The sequence below is a fragment of the Cryptotermes secundus genome, unplaced genomic scaffold (assembly GCF_002891405.2).
Source record: "Cryptotermes secundus unplaced genomic scaffold, Csec_1.0 scaffold595, whole genome shotgun sequence".
Taxonomy (NCBI): Eukaryota; Metazoa; Arthropoda; class Insecta; order Blattodea; family Kalotermitidae; genus Cryptotermes; species Cryptotermes secundus.
This window is the reverse complement of record NW_019745088.1, coordinates 52,758-74,457: the sequence shown is the minus strand read 5'-3', so window position 1 is coordinate 74,457 and position 21,700 is coordinate 52,758. Positions and strand designations below refer to the sequence as shown.

At 43.8% G+C, this 21,700-nt stretch overlaps 3 protein-coding genes across 3 annotated transcripts; 2 read left to right on the top strand and 1 right to left on the bottom strand.

Moving 5' to 3' along the window:
• Positions 1-1,528: 1,528 nt before the first annotated feature.
• Positions 1,529-3,878, bottom strand: LOC111874939. Its single transcript, XM_023870823.1, has 3 exons — positions 3,800-3,878; positions 2,743-3,055; positions 1,529-2,054 (listed from the first exon to the last, which is right to left on the bottom strand). The coding sequence occupies exons 1-3, from the start codon at positions 3,845-3,847 to the stop codon at positions 1,645-1,647; spliced, it is 771 nt and encodes a 256-aa protein (XP_023726591.1). The 5' UTR covers positions 3,848-3,878; the 3' UTR covers positions 1,529-1,644.
• Positions 3,879-7,124: 3,246 nt separating this feature from the next.
• LOC111874936 lies at positions 7,125-10,528 on the top strand. Its single transcript, XM_023870821.2, has 3 exons — positions 7,125-7,255; positions 9,010-9,322; positions 10,039-10,528. The coding sequence occupies exons 1-3, from the start codon at positions 7,148-7,150 to the stop codon at positions 10,446-10,448; spliced, it is 831 nt and encodes a 276-aa protein (XP_023726589.1). The 5' UTR covers positions 7,125-7,147; the 3' UTR covers positions 10,449-10,528.
• A 4,647-nt stretch (positions 10,529-15,175) lies between these two features.
• On the top strand, positions 15,176-18,535 carry LOC111874942. Its single transcript, XM_023870827.2, has 3 exons — positions 15,176-15,280; positions 16,170-16,467; positions 17,292-18,535. The coding sequence occupies exons 1-3, from the start codon at positions 15,224-15,226 to the stop codon at positions 17,675-17,677; spliced, it is 741 nt and encodes a 246-aa protein (XP_023726595.1). The 5' UTR covers positions 15,176-15,223; the 3' UTR covers positions 17,678-18,535.
• The last annotated feature ends 3,165 nt before the right edge of the window (positions 18,536-21,700 follow it).

The following is a 21,700-nucleotide window of genomic DNA, read 5'->3' as shown; positions in this document are numbered from 1 at the left end:
CCAGCCCGTAGCCAGTCGCTATACTGACTGCGCTATCCCGGCTCCTCACGTCCAGCCCGTAGCCAGTCGCTATACTGACTGCGCTATCCCGGCTCCTCACGTCCAGCCCGTAGCCAGTCGCTATACCGACTGCGCTATCCCGGCTCATTCTAAAGGTATCTGTACATTTGCAGTAGAAACACAGAGCTGAAGGCAGTGACTGGAAGGGAAACTGAGCGTGGTAAAGTTACTATGTTCCGAGTAGGAACACGAAGGGCGACTGTTTCCAGGAGATACTGGGACAACATAACAATAATACTAATAATTATAATAATAAATTCACATTACTCTTGGCACAGACGCCGAATAAACCCTGATCTACATGACGTAACGGGTGAGGAGAGTGCTGAAACGATACAAAATCTATTTGGCGGAGATTAGTCTTACACATCGACTGCACAGACGCAGGACGGGGAAGCGTGCGGAGGGAGCAGTGAGCCAAAGGAACAGACACAACAATGACACAATCCGGACAGAACCGCGTGTATACAGCGCGTGGCTTTCACGCCAAGTGGGGAACTGGAAGGAATGCGAGAGATATGAGCTTCTCACGGCATTTTGGTCTCCTGGGATGCGACACTGTGTAGGTTGGTAGATAGATACCAATGTTTCGGAGGAACATGCTGCCTCCATCTTCAGGGTATCTATCCACATATGAGATTTTAGGTTGTCGCCTCCTAGTTTAGTAGACGGACACCAAAGTTTCGGATAACACTGCTGCCTCAATCTTCAGGATGACGGTCCTCACACATTTTATCCACATATGAAATTTGAAGGTAATGAAAGTTAAGATTACGGCTTTCTGTTATGTTTTGTTATGTACTATGTAGTTTGGTAGATACACGTACATACCGTCGGTTCAGAGAAACTGGTTTCTTCCATCTTCAGGAAGCGGAAGTTAATTATACGTACTTCTACACTGAACATGGAGACATCAGCTTCCCCCGAAATGTTGCTGTATATCTACCAGACGATAGAGCGTCACATTTCAGAAGACAGTGATCTCGACATAACCAAATTTATTGCACGGCAGTAAAAGCCAAGTGTTTCATCTTCTAATACCGAAATCCGCCACTGGATACCGCCCTCATCTGCTTGCACTGACCTCGCATCCGGGAGAGGGGGGAGACAAGGAACGCACACAGAGTTCTGTAGGAGATAACTTCTGCAAAACACCTACTTGGAACAGAAAGAAGATGGAAAGGTGGCGCAGGAGTCATCTGGGTATTTGTGGATTGTAGATCATTAATAGAGTGCAAGATTAATGGAGCAGATTGGTGTAGCGGTAATACTATATACCTCTATACCGGAAGTCCTCGAGTCGAAACTCGGATATATTATGTGGATTTCCTCAGTTCCTCCTGGATTGTACATCGATTAATCGAGGATCGCTTCCTTCCAGATTCTTCTCAATTCATCATTCACAATGATCCTAGCATGGACACTATACAGACGAACTGACGACGCAGTAAAATAACACACAAGAAAGTACAAGGTGTTCAGAGCATGTTCTTTATTTACCCGTATTTGCATGTACGCTGTGCGCAAAGTACCGGTATTTCACAAACGCAAAGCTATGCAACTGCCCAAGTTGCAATTCTGAGCCTAAACGGAACTGGTGGAGTTTCTGCTGCTGACGCCTACTCCCAGACCCTTGAAGCACTCCCGGGTCGACTGGATGATGTCCACGGACTCCCCGATTGCCCTGTCCTGCACGTCATTTGTGCACTTCGTGAAGTCCGCAACCAAAGGCCCCGTCCCACTCCTGAAGTCAGCCATCACACCCAATATGGCCGCCATCAGCTGGTCCCTCCCGTCGAAAACCTGGTTCCTCACGACACTCAGGCAGTCGGTCAGACCGCCGTCGTTACCCTGGTTCTTGTTCACGCAGCTGGTCACGTTAGCATTAGCACCGACGGCGGCGTCTTGAGCAAAGGTAACTAAGTCGTCCAGATGCTGAAAGTATGGCTGCAGGACCGCAGCGGCGGAGTGGAGACAGGCCTCGATCCCCGGTCCTGGAATAAATATGAAGCCATGTTTTGTAGCGTGTAGCTTCTTGCGAGCTCTTGATCTCACAAACACATCGCGCTCTTTGATGTTTTCAGTCTGTTGCGGTAGGACTCGTGGGCTAGCCTTACTCTCACCAACAACAAGAGAAAAAATTCCAGAAACACGCAACACACCTACATAATTGGAATGCAAACCCTGTCACGCAGGCCCCCTAAGACCTTAAGCATTCCCGAAACCAGTATCTTGTCACCCTTCCATTTTAATGCTTCAAAATATGAGATATTAAAAGTGGGCACCAATTATCCGCTAGAGCACAGCGATTGCTGTATGTACCACCTGCTTTAACATGAAAGGACTTTGAATTTTTCTTACACACGGTATATCTATATGTTGCTTATTATTCTCAGAATAATCGGCGATTATTTCCCTAAATTGCATTAAGAGATTGGTGTTTGTACTGGGAAAGCAGTGTGTTTTCTACAACAGGAATTTAAGTTCAGGCCTGAGTGTCCCTAAGCTGCAGTAAATACGTTTGCACTGCCCCGTGTAACAAGAGCCTTGTCTCTCCCCCATACTTCGCTGTTCTTACAGAACTGTTACAGCTGTACCAGACAGTGTAACCAGGCTGCGCCAAACTGCAACAGAAATAGCAATACTGCGAAGCGAAACCCTCTCGCAGTTAGCGTCACCTACCGGCCTCCTGGACCATGGCCTGGTACTTCTGGTCGTTCCCAGATTCGCAGGACGAGATGTCGACTCCAGCCGGCGCTGACTGGGAGATGGCGAGTTTTGTCTCCGTTACAAGGGCCAGAAGGGCTTCAGGGTCGTTGCTCTGGACTCTGAGAGCCTGGAGTAATTTGTTGCCGTCGGCCTGGGCGTTGCCTGCCATCCGCTTGAAGTTGCTGGCCAGCTTCTGGATCTTGCCCAGTGCGTGTTGTATCTGATCCTGACTGTCGCCGACGGCTTCGTCAGGGGCATATCCGAACAGAGCGGCTGCGCTGAGGCTCTGGGTGGAAACAGTACAGCCGTTAACATTCCTTCCGATTTTAAGTACCGTACTACGTTTTGTAGAAGGGCACTTCGTTTGAATATTCTTTCTGTTCATTTATCAGTTGTTATTTGGTACTGCATTTTAACAATAAAAGTGGGGTTTTATAGGCCTTAAATAACATAAAAATTTTTGATTTACTATACAAGAAATCATTTATCTTATGAAACCCACAACCCACGTTCTCATTTCGTTGGAAATGAAGATTTCGCTGATCTCGGATGTTACCCCGTCGAATTTGATAGGTGGATATCGACGTGTTCGATGATATCCTGATGAAAGAGGCACTAGTCTATTCAGAAACGTTGTTACCTACATTTTTACATACCAAACTACACGAGATCATATCCCAGTAGCCCGTAATCATCCTAGTAAGGGAAGTTTGAAGACTCCTTCGGCAATTGCTGAAGGGCTGACGCAGTCACCAGCCTATTCACTCTGGTACAAATAATGCCTCGGCAGGAACTGATAAATATTTCAATTTTTTACAGTACTTAAATCTTTCGAGTGGACTTGAGTCGTGTGAACAACTGTTACTTTGACTGAGATGGTGTTTCTGAAGTCCCTAACTGCAGAAAAGGAAATTAAATTTGGAACCTAGTTTAACTAAGTGGAGCTTAAATTGGCGAATGGGTGAAGAGTTAAGAATCCACACAAATTTGTCTCCTGCTTTCAGTAGTCTCCACACAAAAGCATACTTACAGTACAGAGAGCTGAAAGAGCTATAACGAGTAGAATTCTGAAAGTCATGTCGCCCAGTCTTCCTTCCTTTGTTATCTGGAATTTGTGCTGTGTTATTTCCATTTGATTCTCGAAGTTTATATACAACTATACGAGGCGGTTGATCTGACATCACAGCCACCTGAGTACATAGGCCTACACAGACTGAAAGGCAGCGGAACGTCTCTCCCAGATTTCCTGCTTACACAAGTGTCATTGTGGTGTGGTAAGAGAAACGTGTAGCACATCGCTGAATGGATATGTCAAAGGGTGAAGGCTACTGTTTTGTAGGATGTGACATCGTTTAGTGGGGTAGAAATTTTTCAGACATTTCGGAAGAATAAATTGCCTCCATCTTCAGGGTAGAAGAATAAATCACGCAACCAACAAAAAGCAGAATTTATCCCTCCTCTAGTCACTACTCCCACTTTACCAAGAAGGCCCTATTTAGGGCCAAGTTTCTTCATTATCATTGTTGCTACCAGTTGTCTGTGAGTTCCTGTCAAATCCTGTATTTAACCATGTTACCACTCACGGATCAATGTTTACTGGTGGCATCCTGCTGGGTTCTTGGTTTACTTTTGTAACCTAAACACGGAGACGAAACGTCGGAAAACTTCTACCCGTCTGCATGGCGTTACAGCCCAGCATACCGTGATCTTCACAGTCACCGGTCCACCGTGAGCCGAATACCAGTTACCCTGCTTACGATAGATGCGGGGTTCGATTCCCGATGAAGTAACTGGATTTTGCAACTGACCTAATCCTCCCAGCCGCACTATGGCCCTGTGGTCGACTCAGCCTCTAACAGGAATGAGTATCAGGAATCTTCCTTTGGGATAATGGGTGGCCGGTGAGTAAGGCTGACTTCACCGCCATCTGTGAGCCTATTGTCTAGAAAATGTGGGAGCCTCGACGTCTCATAACCCTATGGGCCTCAGATCTTATATATGAGCACTAGTCAACAGCTTATAGCTTGTAACAGGCAGGCACAATAAATGCATACAAAGCTAAACAACTGTAATTCAATTCAGTTTTAAATCCAATTCTCCGTTTATTTACGCCCTGACTTCACACCCCAAACGTTAATTAAAAAGTGCGCATGAGTAAAACGCACATAAATATAAGAAAAAACAAGGTAATTCATATAATAATAATAATAATAATAATAATAATAATAATAATGACAGATGCAGAACAAGCATGAGCATATAACAAAACTGAATGTAACAAAACACTACTATTACCTCTTAATCAAATAAACCTGAAAACTGTTAAGGAAACTATTGCCACGATTTAGGATTGTGACTATCAGACGGGGTATGGACTGAATGATTGGATTTATTGACCACTCATACACGCAACTCCAAACTACAATTAATTACAGCGCTATCGCTGATTATACACTTTACAGTTTACCGTTACACACGCAAATATATACACTAGTGTCCGCAGTCTGTTATACTCTCCACTAGTAGTTTCCTGGTAACGGATTTTAACACACGAACTATAACAGTCTGACTGTAAATGCAGCACATATGAAGTCTTCTTTGTAGAGCCTAATTCCTCTCTTGCCATCTCTGCTCAATCACCTTTGACTGCCATCTTTAGAGACTCCCTTAATTCCATTTCAGCTGGCCTGTAATCCTCGTTATATAGCCTCGGGTCGGCCCCAACAGAAAACATAGTTCCTAACTAATCTTCTCTAGTTACAGAGGCCTGTTTACCTCTCTGTTACATAAAAAAGCCAGCTCTTCGATTGTTGCTTGCACATTCGTTGCAGTGGAGATGTGTTTACGGAGTCGTTAACTAGCAATGAACGTCTACTACTCGTATGACTTGACTATTCCGGGTTTCGAGCGTCATGTCACACTACTAGCATTGACACTGTCATCTGCGGCTAAGGCGCAGCGAGCAGAGGGGCACTTGTTACATTAAACGAAGTATAAAAATTATCAAAATTTCTAGTATTTATGTCTGGAACTCTGACAACAGTGGTTTCTGAAAGTGAAGGACAAGTATTATTTCCATCATAAAGTTCCTCGTAACTAATGCCTCAAAATAGCGTCATTTTTCGAATAAAGTTTCGAATAATAATAATAATTCAAAATATTTATCCAGGTAGTTCGAATATCTGATAAAGGTTGGAGTTCCAAGTTCTCATGACAGTGACTATTAAAAGCACTGTCTTCTGGATTGTGTTGTTCGGAGAGATCCCGACGTTTCGGAAAATCCTACCCCCTCCATCTTCATGGATGATGAGTAAGCCAAGCAAAAATCCCAGCAGAAGCAGGCAGTAAACTCAGCGTTGCCCCTGCTTCTGCTGGGCTTCTTGCTTGGCGTACACTTCTTCGACTTTGAAGATGGAGGCGATATTTTCCTGGGAAACACTGGGCTCTCTGCGAACAACACAGCTCAGAAGACCCCACTTATCCTTGGAGAGGACACCCTGTTTCCGTCTTCAAAATGATCCGGCCAAGATTGCCTAGACATGTCTTCTTCTTCTTCTTCTTCATACGTACTGCATAGTAAGGAGGGGCACGCAGTAGCATAGCTGGTTGAGGCACTATGCTACATGCTGGAAGGTCACGGGTTCAGTTCCCAATGAGTTCACTGGATTTTTCCATTGACCTAATCCTTCCAACCGCACTATGGCCCTTGGGTCGACTCAGACTAACATAAATGAGTACCAGGAATGTCCCGGTGGGTAAAGGGCGGTCGGCCGATATGCGCTAAGGCTGACAACCTCACCACCATCTGTGAGCCGATTGTCTAGAAAATTTGGGAGCCTCGACGTCTCACAACCCTATGGGCCTTCATGGCCTGTTACAGGGACACCTTACTTTTTAACATAGTAATGTTGTTTTTAATGCTAGTGGGGTGAGACTAAGTCCCTTGTACTGCGGCCACTTCTAGCCTATTGTACCAGCCCCAGGTGATAGGTGAGGGTGATTGTGGAGCAATTGGTGGAATGAAGATTGTCAGGGAAAACCGAAGTACTCGGAGAAAACCTGCCCCAGCGTCACTTTGTCCACCACATATCCCACTTAACCAGACCCGGGATCGAACCCGGGCAGCCGCGATGGGAAGCCAGCGACTAACTGCTTGAGCTATGGCGCGGCCTTTTTACATAGTAAAGACGTCGATGACAAGGAGGGTAAGCCCATGCAGACATACAAACATAAGAGATTTATCTACACTGTCTTGCAAAGGCCTTGACATTATCCCTTTCGGAACATTAATTGTGTCACAGTGTGTACTCAGTTGCGCCGGATTTGCAGGCTGACATTTCCGCACCTACTCGCGGTAAGACTGGTATAAAACAGCGCGATGGTTCCACGGAAAGACAATTCCAAATTCTTCAGTACGCAAGAGGAATATCAGAACAACATGGCTGCAATATTTGTTACCGCTCTTATGGTGCTCGGCGCTTCTCACGTAAGTTCCTTATTCATAACAATTTCACCTGCAAACACATTCATCTGCCAGAACTCAGAAAACATAGCGCCGATCCCGTTAAGTACACGTAATTCAGAGAAAAGAGATACCGTAGCATGTCACACTGTACCCACTGACAAAACCTCTGCGGTGCATCTAACAGTCGCTTCCTAACCAACTAACTTCATGGAGCTGAGCCCTTCTTGAGAAGCCGCCAGTTGTGCAGTTACACAAGCGCTTCCCAACATTTTATGGAACCCGAAGTTTCATTACTGTGTTCACAAGAGCCCTCCACTGGTCCATTTCCTGAGCCAGATCAATCCTATCCAATCTCTCTAAGATCGATTTTAATACTGTGTGTACCCACCTACGTCTTAATCTTCCAATCATTGCCCTGAGCGAACCTGCTCCATACAAGCTTCTTAAATTCAAAGTCACAAATCTCATATCCATTTTTTGGACTTAGGTCGTTTATTCAAAGAATCCATCCAGGTCCGAGGCTCTTTGTGATATTCATAACAAGCTTATTTTTACGATGAATTGTTAGACACACGCCCAAACTCAAAGTTGGAGGATCACCACTTGTCGGCTGCCCATGAATACTTATTCAATATATTCGTAGCTGCCCTCTGGAGGCCGCCTCCTCCATCCGCAACCTGAGGACTCGCCATGCCGTGGCGACAGACCCACTTAACATAGAAGAGTCACGTCCTCAAAATTCAATTCGTTGGTAGAGTTAATTGCATTACACCCTATTCCAGAGATATTACAATTTAGGTCCTCTGGTCTGTACCCCTCCACAATTAACTTCTGAAATTGTTAAGCCACAGGCTGGATGGTTGAGGAAGAAGAATTCCATTTCTGGCAGAGGCGACAAAGTCGTCTCCTTTCCACAGCATCCAGCCCAGCCTTCTGACCTGTGGGTATCAGGTTTGCTTCCCCGCAAAGCTCACAGCTCAGGCCCATATACTGCCGAGGTCAAGACTGTGTGGAGCTACATCTCCAATCCCCCCACACTGTTACAAAATGTGGTTGAAGACGTAACAGCGGTTCTGCGGACTCGTATTCGGGAGATGTTATGGTGGAATTTCTTTCGGGACACCAGATACAGTGAATGGGTTATTCGTGGTTTTCCTCTGTCGTACCAGGCAAATGTTGAACTAGTACCTTCATTATAATAGACTATTTTCAAATTCTTCCCAATTAATCATTTAGTGATTATTACCATATTATTAGGGGCACACGGTAGCGTAGTTTGTTGAGGCACTCTCTTACAGTCCGAAGGCCGCAGGTTCGGTTCCCGATGAGATCATTTAATATCTCAATTGACCTAATCCTTCCAGCCTTACTATTGCCCTGGGGTTGACTCAGCCTCTAACAGAAATGAGTACCAGGAATCTTCCTCAGAGTTGAAGGGCGGCCGATACGTGAGGCTGACAAACCTCACCGCCAACTGTGAGCCATTTGTGTAGAAAATGTGGGAGTCTCGACTTCTGACAACTTTATAGGCTCCCACGGCCTGTTACAGGGATAGCTTTTCTCTCTGCCTTACCATAGCATTTGAAGATACAGAGTCTGAACACTGAGTATCATGAAACAGGACAAATAAGGAATCTAATTACCAGACATGAATCCGATCGTGATAACAAATAAGTTCTCCTTATTTTAATATTTTCTCGTGGTTTCAAATCACTAAGATTTACATGAAAGTAATGTAACAGAAACACCAAAATCACTGTACTGTTTCCACCCAGAGCCTCAGCGCAGCCGCTCTGTTCGGATATGCCCCTGACGAAGCTGTCGGCGACAGGCAGGATCAGATACAACACGCACTGGGAAAGATCCAGAAGCTGGCCAGCAACTTCAAGCGGATGGCAGACAACGCGCAGGCCGACGGCAACAAACTACTCCAGGCTCTCAGGGTCCAGAGCAACGACCCTGAAGCCCTTCTGGCACTGGTAACGGAGACAAAACTCGCCATCTCCCAGTCAGCACCAGCTGGAGTCGACATCTCGTCCTGCGAGTCTGGGAACGACCAGAAGTACCAGGCCATGGTCCAGGAGGCCGGTAGGTGACGCTAACTGCGAGAGGATTTCGCTTCGCAGTTTTGCTATTTCTGTTGCAGTTTGGCGCAGCCTGGTTACACTGTCTGGTATTCTCACCACAGACAGGCAGAGCCCACTTACAGCTGTAAGAGTTCTGTAAGAACAGTGAAGAGTGGGGGGAGGCGAGGCTCTTGTTACAAGGGGCAGTGCATCTGTATTTACTGCAGCTCAGGGACACTCAGGCCCGAACTTAAATTCCAGTTGTAGAAAACACACTCTTTCCCAGTACAAACACCAATCTCTTAATGCAATTTAGGGAAATAATCGCCGATTATTCTGAGAATAATAAGCAACATATAGATATACCGTGTGTAAGAAAAATTCAAAGTTCTTTCATGTTAAAGCAGGTGGTACATACAGCAATCGCTGTGCTCTAGCGGATAATTGGTGCCCACTTTTAATATCTCATATTTTGAAGCATTAAAATGGAAGGGTGACAAGATACTGGTTTCGGGAATGCTTAAGGTCTTAGGCGGCCTGGGTGACAGGGTTTGGGTTCGAATTATGTAGGTGTGTTGCGTGTTTCTGGAATATTTTCTCTTATTGTTGGTGAGAGTAAGGCTAGCCCACGAGTCCTACCGCAACAGACTGAAAACATCAAAGAGCGCGATGTGTTTGTGAGATCAGGAGCTCGAAACAAGCCACCCGCTACACAACATGGCTGCATATTTTTTCCAGGACCGGGGATCGAGGCCTGTCTCCACTCCGCCGCTGCGGTCCTGCAGCCATACTTTCAGCATCTGGACGACTTAGTTACCTTTGCTCAAGACGCCGCCGTCGGTGCTAATGCTAACGTGACCAGCTGCGTGAACAAGAACCAGGGTAACGACGGCGGTCTGACCGATTGCCTGAGTGTCGTGAGGAACCAGGTGTTCGAGGGGAGGGACCAGCTGATGGCGGCCATATTGGGTGTGATGGCTGACTTCAGGAGTGGGACGGGGCCTTTGATTGCGGACTTCACCAAGTGCACAAATGACGTGCAGGACAGGGCTATCGGAGAGTCCGTGGACATCATCCAGACGACCCGGGAGTGCTTCAAGGGTCTGGGGGCCGGCGTCAGCAGCAGAAACTCCACCAGTTCCGCTTAAGTTAACTCGGCATTCGATGTTAAGTTATTTAAGTTATTGTGGATTTAAATGAAGACAAAAATAAAGCACTAGAAACAGAATCTCTGTCTGAACTGTTCTGTACTACCGATTCAGGGCAGGCAAGTCTGACCACTGATGTGTAGAAGGATTCCTTCTCCTAACCAAAACACAAAGCAACTCTCGGAACTACAGGCAATTACAACTCTATCGCTGATCTTCACATTTTACAGTCCACCGTTGCACACATATTAGGGTTCTCAGTATTCACTAGCCGTATCCTGGCAACGTATTTATAACAGTCTCACTGTAACTTCAAACCACATATGAAATCTTAGTCATATTTCGACAGCCTAATTCCTTTATTGTCATTATTCTTAATCAATTTCGACTGCCAACTCTCTCAATTCTCTGATGCAACTGCCAACTCCAAAACTCAACTCAATTTTCTCATTCTAGCCAAGGCCAAAGTGAAATTCAAAGTTTCTTTACGACTGGCAGTTTACTGCCAATCAGTGCGTGTTTGCTTCAAGCCCTTTGAGACTCACGACCAGAAACCTTTTTTTTTTCAACTGAACACTTGCGGTCATTGTCCTTATTCGTTGCAGCGGGAATGTGTTTGCCGAGCAGTTGCCTAACAATGGAAATATCCTCTTATTTTACTATTTCGACTTTCGGGCGTCGTGTCACAATATTGTGGCATATTTGCTCAAAGCCAGAACTGTGGAGGCAGAGAAACAGCCGTTGTTATGGAAAGGCTCTGAAACATTTGTTTCTAGGCAACGGCCGCGAAACAAACAACAGAATGACGTCCCTTGCTAGGAAGCAGATTTTTAATATGCAAGAACAGACGGCCGCTGCTAGGGAAAGGCTCGGTAAACACGTTCCCACGGAAACGGTTAGCATACGAGAATGAATGGTGTGTTGCCTACGCGGGCCGCGAATAGGAGCTGTAAGACAAATGGAGCAACCGAGTGAGGACGATAATAGCAAGTGTTCGGTTGGAAAACAAAAATTCGGGTCGTGGTCAATAAATCAAATTATCCAAAACCCCGTAAAGGATCGCACACATACACGTGACGATATGTACAATAGGAGACGATTTACGACTAAACAGATTGGTCTACACTTGTATTCGGGAGGTACTGGGTTCGAATTTCAGCCGGGACACCTAATCTTCGTAGCTTTCCTCAGTTACTTCAAGCAAATGCCGGCAGTACCTAGAGCAGGTCATGGCCGGTTTCTACAAAATCCTTTTCAAGTAACCATTCATCAATCATCTTACCGTACGGCGAATACTGAAAGTGTCCTGCAACAGTCTACGGAAGACTTCAGGCGGTTTGTATGACTTACTGACAGACTGGCGTGTGCATGTTGTATACCAACAGAGGACGTAGTTAGACTGCGTGTCTCACAGATGGCGTTTATCACCAGACGGCCTCGACATGACGGTCTAGCTTTGCACACACAGGGAAAATAAAATATAGTTGAGAAAGTCCTATGATGGAAAGGAGGGGAGGAAATAAAGAAAGTTTACAAGACATTTTCTGTTGAATTCTCAATGGACTTCAGAAACTAGTACCTCTATATAAAAATCTAAACGTGACACGCAACACAGAAATGTAAAGTTGAACCTGTGCACTAAGCCATGAAGGCGTATGGGGGACTGTATGTATAGCTCCACGTTTTATTGACCTCGGCACTAGTTGAAGGTGAGTGGTCAGCTTCAAGCCCCGGACGCTTTACCACCGGGGTGGAGCACCCGGTACCCGTTGGATAGGAGGTCCATGCAACAGAGATAATCTGATCTCACAGCAGTGCATATAACGAGCGCTACCATCTAGATTCTAGGGTGTGAGATCGTGTAGCCTGGTAGTTCACTGATGTTCACTGACAAATGTTAAGGAAAAACAAGTTCTGCTGAAGATTCATATCCACCTGCACATTAAATTAGCACAGAAGCATGCCTAAAGTGGTTAAATTTGTCAACTATTACATAACTGAAAGAATATTTTAATCTAACATTGCTCACTCTAAGGCCCACTTTTCTTTTTAAATTTGGTTAGTGGAGGGTGGAGTCAAACTGGGTCCACTCGGCACGGCGGCCACTGATTGGCCCTATTGTAGCCTGCCCCGGGTGAATATGATGATGGAGAATTTGGTGGAATGTAGACCCAGGATCGAACCCGGGCCGCCGCGGTAGGAAGCCAGCGACTAACCGCTTGAGCTATGGCGCTGCCTATAAGTCCCAATTACTCATCCTTATGTATTGAATTCATATTTGAACAAAACCCACATCACCCTCAACAAGGTCACGATACCTGTGTTGTCTTTACCTCTACATACCGACATCTGTGTTAGAACACACGAACTACTTGATGGTTTGATATGAATAGAACCCAACGTCGCAGTCGGTTATGTAGCACCCGTTACTCGCGTTCCGGGTGTCACGGGTTCGAGAGACTGGCTACCATAACGGATTATATTCGTGATTTTTCTCAGCCTCTTTGTGAAAATACTTGGATTGTACCTTACATTAGGCCTCTACAACTTTCTTCCATATTGTTTCCAAGATATTAAAATTTAACTGGTCCACGACTCGTCGTTAAATACCTTAACTACCGCACGCGTAGTTACTTAAACAAATAAATAAACACGGTGTAGTGCCACACCCGTTGAGAATTCAACTGGAAGTCTCGCTATTCGTTGCATAAATTTTCGTTGCTTTCTCCCGTATTGCTTTCCAGTCCTGCATGTTATCTAACGCAGCTACGAGGTCCCCGTTTAAAGCTACCTCCCACAAATAACATACATAAATAGTCAGCCGTAAACCGCCTCCTTTATACACAGTATGCTACACTTCATACATATATACGTCAAAATATCATCAATGCTCACAGAGTAGACATGATACATTGGAGCAAATACTGCTCGCTCACTCGTTCATGACCCACTACATAACTTACGTTCATGCAAAGTCTTAACGATCGACAATTTGTTGCCACGGTCAGAAATTGCATAATGACGGTGATAAACCTCACGTTTACAACCCTTTATAGTGTCGTGACTTAGGGGTGACTTTAGACGGGGTACGGATTGGTGAATAGATTTACTGATCAATTGCTGGTTGTGACTTCAAATAAATATAATACTATTGCTGATTTCCATATTACAGTTCACTCCACGCCGTCTTCTTAGTCTGCAGTCACTAGTCGTTGCTTGGGAAAGCTTTTAACAATGGCTATTCCTCTGCAGTGGTTTCACTAAACGATTTCTGGTAACGAATCTTAACAATGGAGATTCTTCAGCTTCCGTGGTCACGCCATTAGTGTCAGGGGAATACCTCGTAAAAGAACTGTAGTGCCAATTGTCTTCAAGATAATTCCTCGGCAATGACCACGCAGAAAACACAGCCCCTCTATTGTTGCAGAGGTGTGTTTACCGCGCCGTGTCTTAGCAACGGTCGCGATGCGGACGACATAGAAAATACCGTTCTTCTATTGTCTCGTGCGTTACCTAGCAACGGCTGATATTTACCTAGTCACTGCTTAATGTCCGTCTCAGAAAGACAGTCTAGGAAAAATAGTGTATTTACTGTTTCATGCATGGGTTTGACTAATTCAGTTTGCATTTCCATTCTTTCCCGCATAGGAAAAGCATTCAGATGGACTTAATGACGAGCTTGTTTTCCTAGTTTCCGGGGTTACGGAAGATATTCTTAAGGCAAGATAAGTGACGCGTATACGAGTTCAAGAACCTGGAAACCCCACCTGCTAGTGGGGTGGGACTAAGTCCCTTGTACTGCGGCCACTTCTGGCCTATTGTACCAGCCCCAGATGATAGGCGAGAGTGATTGTGGAGCAATTGGTGGAATGCATATTAGCAGGGGAAACCGAAGTACTCGGAGAAAACCTGCCCCAGCGCCACTTTGTCCACCACAAATCCCACTTGACCAGACCCGGGCCTATACGCATTTCTCGTCCTCAATTCGTGCTACATGCCCTGCCCACCTCATCCTCCTTGACTTTATCATTCTAATTACACTTGGAGAAGAGTACAAATAACAAAATCAACACAAAGTTCTGGGAAGAACTAGTCACCTACTTTCATTTGATACGACACGGACCACATAGAAAACTTCTAAATAAGGAAAATAGGATAAAAATGAAGACAGGTAAAGGTAAAGTTGTCCGTGTGCTTAACTAATTAAGCACTACACCATGAAGGCATATGGAGAAGTGGTTGTATAGATGCATAGTTTCTTGACCTCGGCACTAGTTGGAGGTGAGTGGTCAGCTTCACGCCCCGCCCGTTTTACGCTCGGGGAAAAGGTCACCCGGAACCCATGGTTAGGAGGTTGGATGGACCCCAGAGCCTGTCTTGATGACGTGGAGAAGACAAAATTCTTTACTCTACCGGGACTCGAACTCCGAACCCTCGGTCGTCCAGCCCGTAGCCAGTCGCTATATCGACTACGTTAAGGCAGCCTGGGATTAAAACATGTTAATAACTAAAACTCTAAAAGATTAATATATAATATATTGCCCCATTTGCAGAACGAACACATAAATCTTATGTTTTTTGTTACTATTTTCCATTTTATGTCTCCTTCTACAGACGTGCCGCTCAGACACGTGTTACATCAGCATTCTCGTCTAGACACTTGTATTTATTCAGCCTGTTGCGCATGCCAAGTAGCGATTCAGAGCAGTTATGTATACAGAATTGCTCTCAACAATGAACTTAATTGAACGCGAAGTGTCGCCGAGAGCTTAGCAATGGTTGGCAAATATTCGCACATTTTCGTCTTGCTTGTGGCGCTCAGCACGGCCCAGGTACGTCTGCAGGTACAAACAGGGTGTACTCTTCTCCAACGGGTCAAAATAAAGGGTCATACTATAACAGTATATACGTAAGTACTTACATTAAAGCACAATATTTAAAGTGTTTCTGGGGAAAGTACTGCCTCCATCCTCAGTGTATAACTCATTGGTAACGACGTAGAAGAGAGCATTCTTCAAACCAGCTCCAAAACTAGAATTTTAGGGTCTCACAGCAGTGGTTATGAAGAAATCTATCTTCTGGGACATAACGCCGGGTAATCCGTTAAAAGTTAACCAACGTTTCGGAGGAATATGTCGCTCTGCTTTCCACCTGCCTTCACGCAGGTTCCTGGCTTGGCTTATTTTTCGACCCTGAAGACGGAAGCGACATGCTCCCCCGAAAAGTCAGTTGACTTGCAGCGGACAACATGGTATAATATCCCATAAGACAAAATTAGCTCTAAAGAGTTCTGACGATGTGGGTGTCCGTCCGTCGTCCGGAATTCTCTAAGAGAATACTTCGACAGCTGCACCGCCTGCAGTTCTCAGGTGAGCTGAACCCGTTAAAGAGAGTTAATCTGGCATTTATAGTCTGTCGTACTTCAAAACATCGCGCGGTGGGCGAGGTACAGAAAACCAGTAGTGACAATAGATTACTTAGAATTATAACGCCGAATATTCCGTTGAAAGTCATCAGCCGTTTCGGAGGAGCATGTCTCGATCTTCATCTTGCGTTGATTATTCATCAGCCCTCAAGATGAAGGCGACATGTTCCTCCGAAACGGCGACAGACTTTCAACGTTCTACATGATGTCACGGAAGACAGAACTAGTGAGAACCACCTGAGAGGACCTCAAAGCCTGCATGGGTCAGTTATTTAGTTTCTCCGCGTCTGTTTCAGGGCCTGCAAGTCCTGGAAGTGGGTTCAGACCTCATACAGAATATCATTAGCCAGATATTGCCCACTATTAAGAAATACTTCAATCCCTTATCGGACACTGCAGCCGACATTGTTGACGCACTCCTCAAGGATCTGAACAACAAAACGGGCACGTACCTGCTCAAGTCCTCCAGTGCCTTCCAGAACTTGAGGGATATTATCAGGACCCTACAGCCGCGTCTCAAGGACATTGGACAGGACCTTGCTAGCTGCGTCGTGAAGGAGAAGGGGGAGATATTGGACATCATAAACGCAGCAGGTAAAGCTCCTTAACAACGCCGTTTCAACTCCTGAGCTTTCGTCGTTTAGATCGGAAATAAAATATTGTGGTATATTTGCTCTGAGCCAGAGGAACAGCCGTTGCTAAGGAAAGGCTCTGAAACAACATTCGTTTCTAGATAACGGCTGCGAAACAGACAACAGAACGAAGCAAGAACATACGGCCGCTGCTGGGGAACGGCTCTGTAAACACATTCCCGTCGAAACGGGTTGTCTACGCCGTCCGTGCAGAGGAGTTGCAAGAAAGCTAACTGTGGCAACCAAGTCAGTTCTGTATGGGAGCCTGTAAAAGATAGAGTAAATTGGAAGGGAACCGTCATTCAGAAAGGAAACGAGCGCGGACACTGAAGAATATCAACTGTTAGGAGCCGTTACCAGGAGACGGCTTATGAAGACATAGCAGGCAGGAAAAGACTTAGGCATTGTTGTTGTGATTTGTAAACTGTGGAGATTAACTATGGGGATGTAAATATTTGTAGTTTCGAGTTGTGTGTATAAATGGTCATTAAATCTAATATTCATTCCAAAACCCATTTGTAGTGTATAGTCCATTAGCCCGGCTTCTACAAGCCACTACATTACGAGGAAACTGGACGTAATCCATGGTTTGGGAGTCCCTCTACCTAGTACTCAAAATGAATATTTAATAACTACTCGGCGCTATATCCCGGAAGTTATAACCCTTCAGGATCTAGCAACTTTATAATGATGACGTAACGGTCCACGTCACTAACCAACAAAGACCCTCTCTCGTTCCCACAGTGGACGGAATATACATTGAATTATGTGGTCTGTTTGTTACAGAGAAGGAGACGGAGGTTTGTGCACGTGGACTTGTTGCAGAGATAAAGCCGCTAGCCATCAACATCTCGCATACAGTTACAGAAATACAGGCTGTAGCAATTCAACTGAACCCAATCATTACCGACTGTGTGACATCCAACGCAGTCAATCCCGTAGCTCTGTCCAGATGCTTATCCAAGCTTATAGCGCCAGCGTTCAATGGACTATCCAAAATCGCCGTGAAGGCCAAGAACGACTTCCGGAGATATGAGCAAGAGAACAGCAATCTTCAGGCCCAGTTGCAGCAATGTAGCACTCAGTTTCGGGAGACTGTAGCCAGTGTACAGACTCTTGTACAGGAAGTTCGCCAATGCATAAACAAATGGGAGCAAAGTGATTCTTCTTAGAACTGCCTTGCAGTAACAAGTTTGAAACTTCTGCGATATGATGCCGTGAAGTCCGTCGAAAATGAACAGACGTTTTGGAGGTATATGTCCCATTCAACGTTAGAGCCGAGAAATCAACTTGAGGCAGACCCTGCTTGCTGCCTGCTTCACGCTGGTTTCTTACTTCGTTTGTTCTTAGGCGCTGAACATGAGTCGACACAAACCTCCAAAACGTCTGTCGAATTTTAAACGATTACGTGACGTCATATCCCCGAAGATATAATTATTCATAACCACCTCGGTGAGAACCTCAAATCATCAATGTGAAACTATGCTGTAGACTTAACACTCACAGATAATCGGAAATTTGCGTCCTGAAATCACAGTGACTATTTCAAAAACTACAGTCGTCACAAGATGGCACGAAAGTAAATATGTACAGAAACAGTTTTAAGGTATCTGAAACATTTTTAATGAACAATGCAAAATTACACCTCTATAAATTGAATTGGAAACATATTTTCGAAAACAAAAATTCCTCGATTTTATGAAAAAAGTATTCGAACATTAGCACAGAACAGCTACAAAGAAATGAACCTGGTGTCGCAGAACACGTTAACAGATGAGAGTTTATCAGTGTCAATATTTTTCAGCAGGTTGAAGCACTGCAGACAGAAATAACAGCTGCGGTGATAGGAAACACTGCAATTGCAGAGACTTTCAATTTCTTTTCCACCAAAAGTGACATTGGATACACAAGTATCACATATTGAACGTTCTTAAGCTAGTAAATTCTCCAGTTCCTTGTTAGTGTTATGACGTCAGAACCGGCGTTGTAAGTGCAACTAATCAATAAATATATTTTTCTCATGTACCATATATTGATCCCTTCACATTTCCCACTACCTGATCTCCCCCCCCCCAGGGAACTACCATATACTCTCCCTCAGTCGTTTATTCATGTGCAATTTAATAAATTTACGTATAAAAAGGTGAAGCTATTTCTGTAACGGGTCGTGGAGGCCCATAGGTTTCTGAGACGTCGAGGTTACCATATTTTCTAGACCAGTGCTTCTCAACCGCCGGGCCGCGGCCGACTAGTGGGCCCTGGCATCAATTATACTGGGCCGAGAGAGGCTCTTCTGTTGTCAATTTGTCATTTTCATCCTCTAAGCATTTTTCATGAATAAATATTTTATAGTGGAAATATTCTGAGGAGAACAGTATTTGTGTCGAGAAGCTCAGACACAGAACACCTAAATCTGTGTAGCAAGTGTCAGTGACCAAGCCGCACATTTTTAAACATGGAAGTATTCGTGAATGATCCGGAATTTTCAGACATCCAAATCTTTCAACATTCGGGAAAGGCAATACCGATGTTTATGACCAGTCATAAAAATTGCCTGCAAGCCGATTACAACAATGGGCGGCATATCCTCTGTTCTCAGAACTGAGCGAAATAACATCTGTGTTGCAAATGTCAGTGACCAATCTGCTAGGAAGTATAAAGAAAATGTTTCCACTGAAATTGAAGATCAAGGCAGTCTGTATCCAGTTCTCAAATCTAGTAATACTGAATACTGTTTCTTCGCAAGTTCGCATTGCAGTGTGTAAGTGCTTGTTTCGAAACCTGAGTGAAGATGTTGTCGTTTGAAAAATATTATCCCGAACATGAGGATCCCCGGAGGCAAAATATGTGGATTGTGAACCCTTTTGTTGAACACAAAGAGACAGCCCTTTCCCATGAAGAAACCCTTCAACTTATTGAATTATTATCGGACAAAGGACTGGAAAGTACTTTTAATACTACGGGTAATTCGAAATTCTGGATAAGAATGAAAAATGAATATCCAAATTTACATGAAATATCAGTGAGATTTCTTCTTTGTTTTTCCACCACATATCTTTGTGAAACTGCATTTTCTGTCATGACTGTGCTTAAAACGAAACAGAGGAACTGCCTGCAACTTTCTGACTGTCTCCGTTTGGCTCTCACTTCAATTCATCCCAGAATTAATAAGCTATCGGACGGAAAACAGAAACAAAAGTCTCACTAGCCTAACGATAACCTTCCAAACTCACTTGTGATAAAAGAAACTAAGTTTAACTTTCCAATCACTTATAATTGCTGGGTTAAAATGCTGCGTCTTTAAAATCAAAATATTAATTAGTGTTGGAAGTAGTGTTTAGAACTGAGAGATTCATACATTTTTATTTATCGAATTACATACTTTACATATATAATTATTTGGCGTGTGTATGTGATAATAAGTGTTTCGCCGGCAAGTTGACATCCTTCTGCTTCTTCCCCTACTCAGCTGACTTCTATGGTGAGTTACAATGCATAGACATTTTTCTCACTGCCGTTTTTTTTTCGAACCAACATCATTAAAATCAATTTAATAATACAATAATCAATTTTACGCTGAATAACATAAGTTTTTGGTGATCAGCATGGGATATGTCAATGAAAATTAGCACAAATTAATTTAATGATGTTGGTCTGAGGAAACTACAAAATGCTACAAGATTTCATTAGTCCAGTGATTGATAACTAATTTAAATGTAATTTTTGTTTGTCAGCATGCCATGCCGTATACATAAGTGTACTAATACTCTTTATGATTATGCTATAATTAATTTCTAATATTACGTTAACTTAATGCATGAACTTTAACAAAACTGGAAAGGTATTTACGAGTAAATTTGTTGGGACTGGGCCCTCGTCTTATAAAAAACAGAACTTACTGGGCCGCGGTCTCATAAAGGTTGAGAAGCACTGTTCTAGACAATCGGCTAACAGCAATGAGGTTGTTAGCCTCACGCGCTGGCCGTCCTTTCCACCAGGAAGATCCCTGATACTAATTTCTGTTAGACACTGATTCGACCACAGGAAATAATGAGGCAGGATGGATTAGGTCAGCTGAAAAATCCAATGACCTCATTGGGAATCGAACCAGCGACCTACCGGCTTGTAGTATAGTGCCCCAATGACTTTACCAGTGTCTATATCATACAGTGTGAAATGGTAGGATGGCAAATGAATGGTGAATTGGAAAGGATGTGGAAGGAAGCGGTCGTGATGTAATCAAGGCACTGTACCGTTACCTATTTCCGGGAAACGAGAAGAGCCAGGAAAATCTCAGTCAGAATAGTTGGTGTCCCGGTCGAGGTTCGAACTGACAACTTCCCAAATGCAAGTCCAGAGCGTTACCGCCATATTAATCTTCTCAATGTTATTGATTACAGATACGCAGTTATAACGCTTGAAACATTTAAGAAAATTAGCCATCATAAGCAGTAAACTTTTCAAAACAGACGCACATTAAAATTATGCATGAGCACTTGTTACCACTTCGATGGGGGGGGGCAGGGTCCTCCACATGAGGTACATGAGGTACGTATGAACATGTGGGAAGATCAATTCTAAATATCGGCAGAAATTACTCAGTACTAAACTTGCGTGAAGGGAGCAGATTATTCTCATGAAATTAAGAATACGAAGAAAAATCTTATTCATTTTAGAATAAATACAAATTTATCCTTCAAAACAATAACGGAAATACGAAAAAGCTCGAAAGAGACATTTAAAAGAAAATAAATGAAGCAAATCAGTTCCAAATGCGTCTTTAAAAGATTATAATTAAAGAAACTTTAGAATAACTCAATTTTGTTCCTTGATAGAAAATTGATCAAGAAGTTTCAGAAGAACTGATCAAAGATGGTCTAAAAGACAGTAAATTAAGACTTTCTGCAAGAGGTGAACACCTTAAAGTTATGAAACTTGAGAAGGATTCAAAACTGAATCTAAAAAGAAAAAAATTAAGAAATCTTGGAACTCAAAACTGAACATTAAAAGAAAGAGATTAAGAAATGTTGAAAAAAAAGCAAATTTGATTTTCAAAAGAAAAATAACTCGGTAAATCTTAGTAGAATTAAAAACTGAATCTCCAAATGAAAATAAATTAAAACTGTTTCGAAGCACTGACAATCAAATATTTGAAAGCAAGCAAACGAATGTACTCGTATTTTAGACCTCAAAAT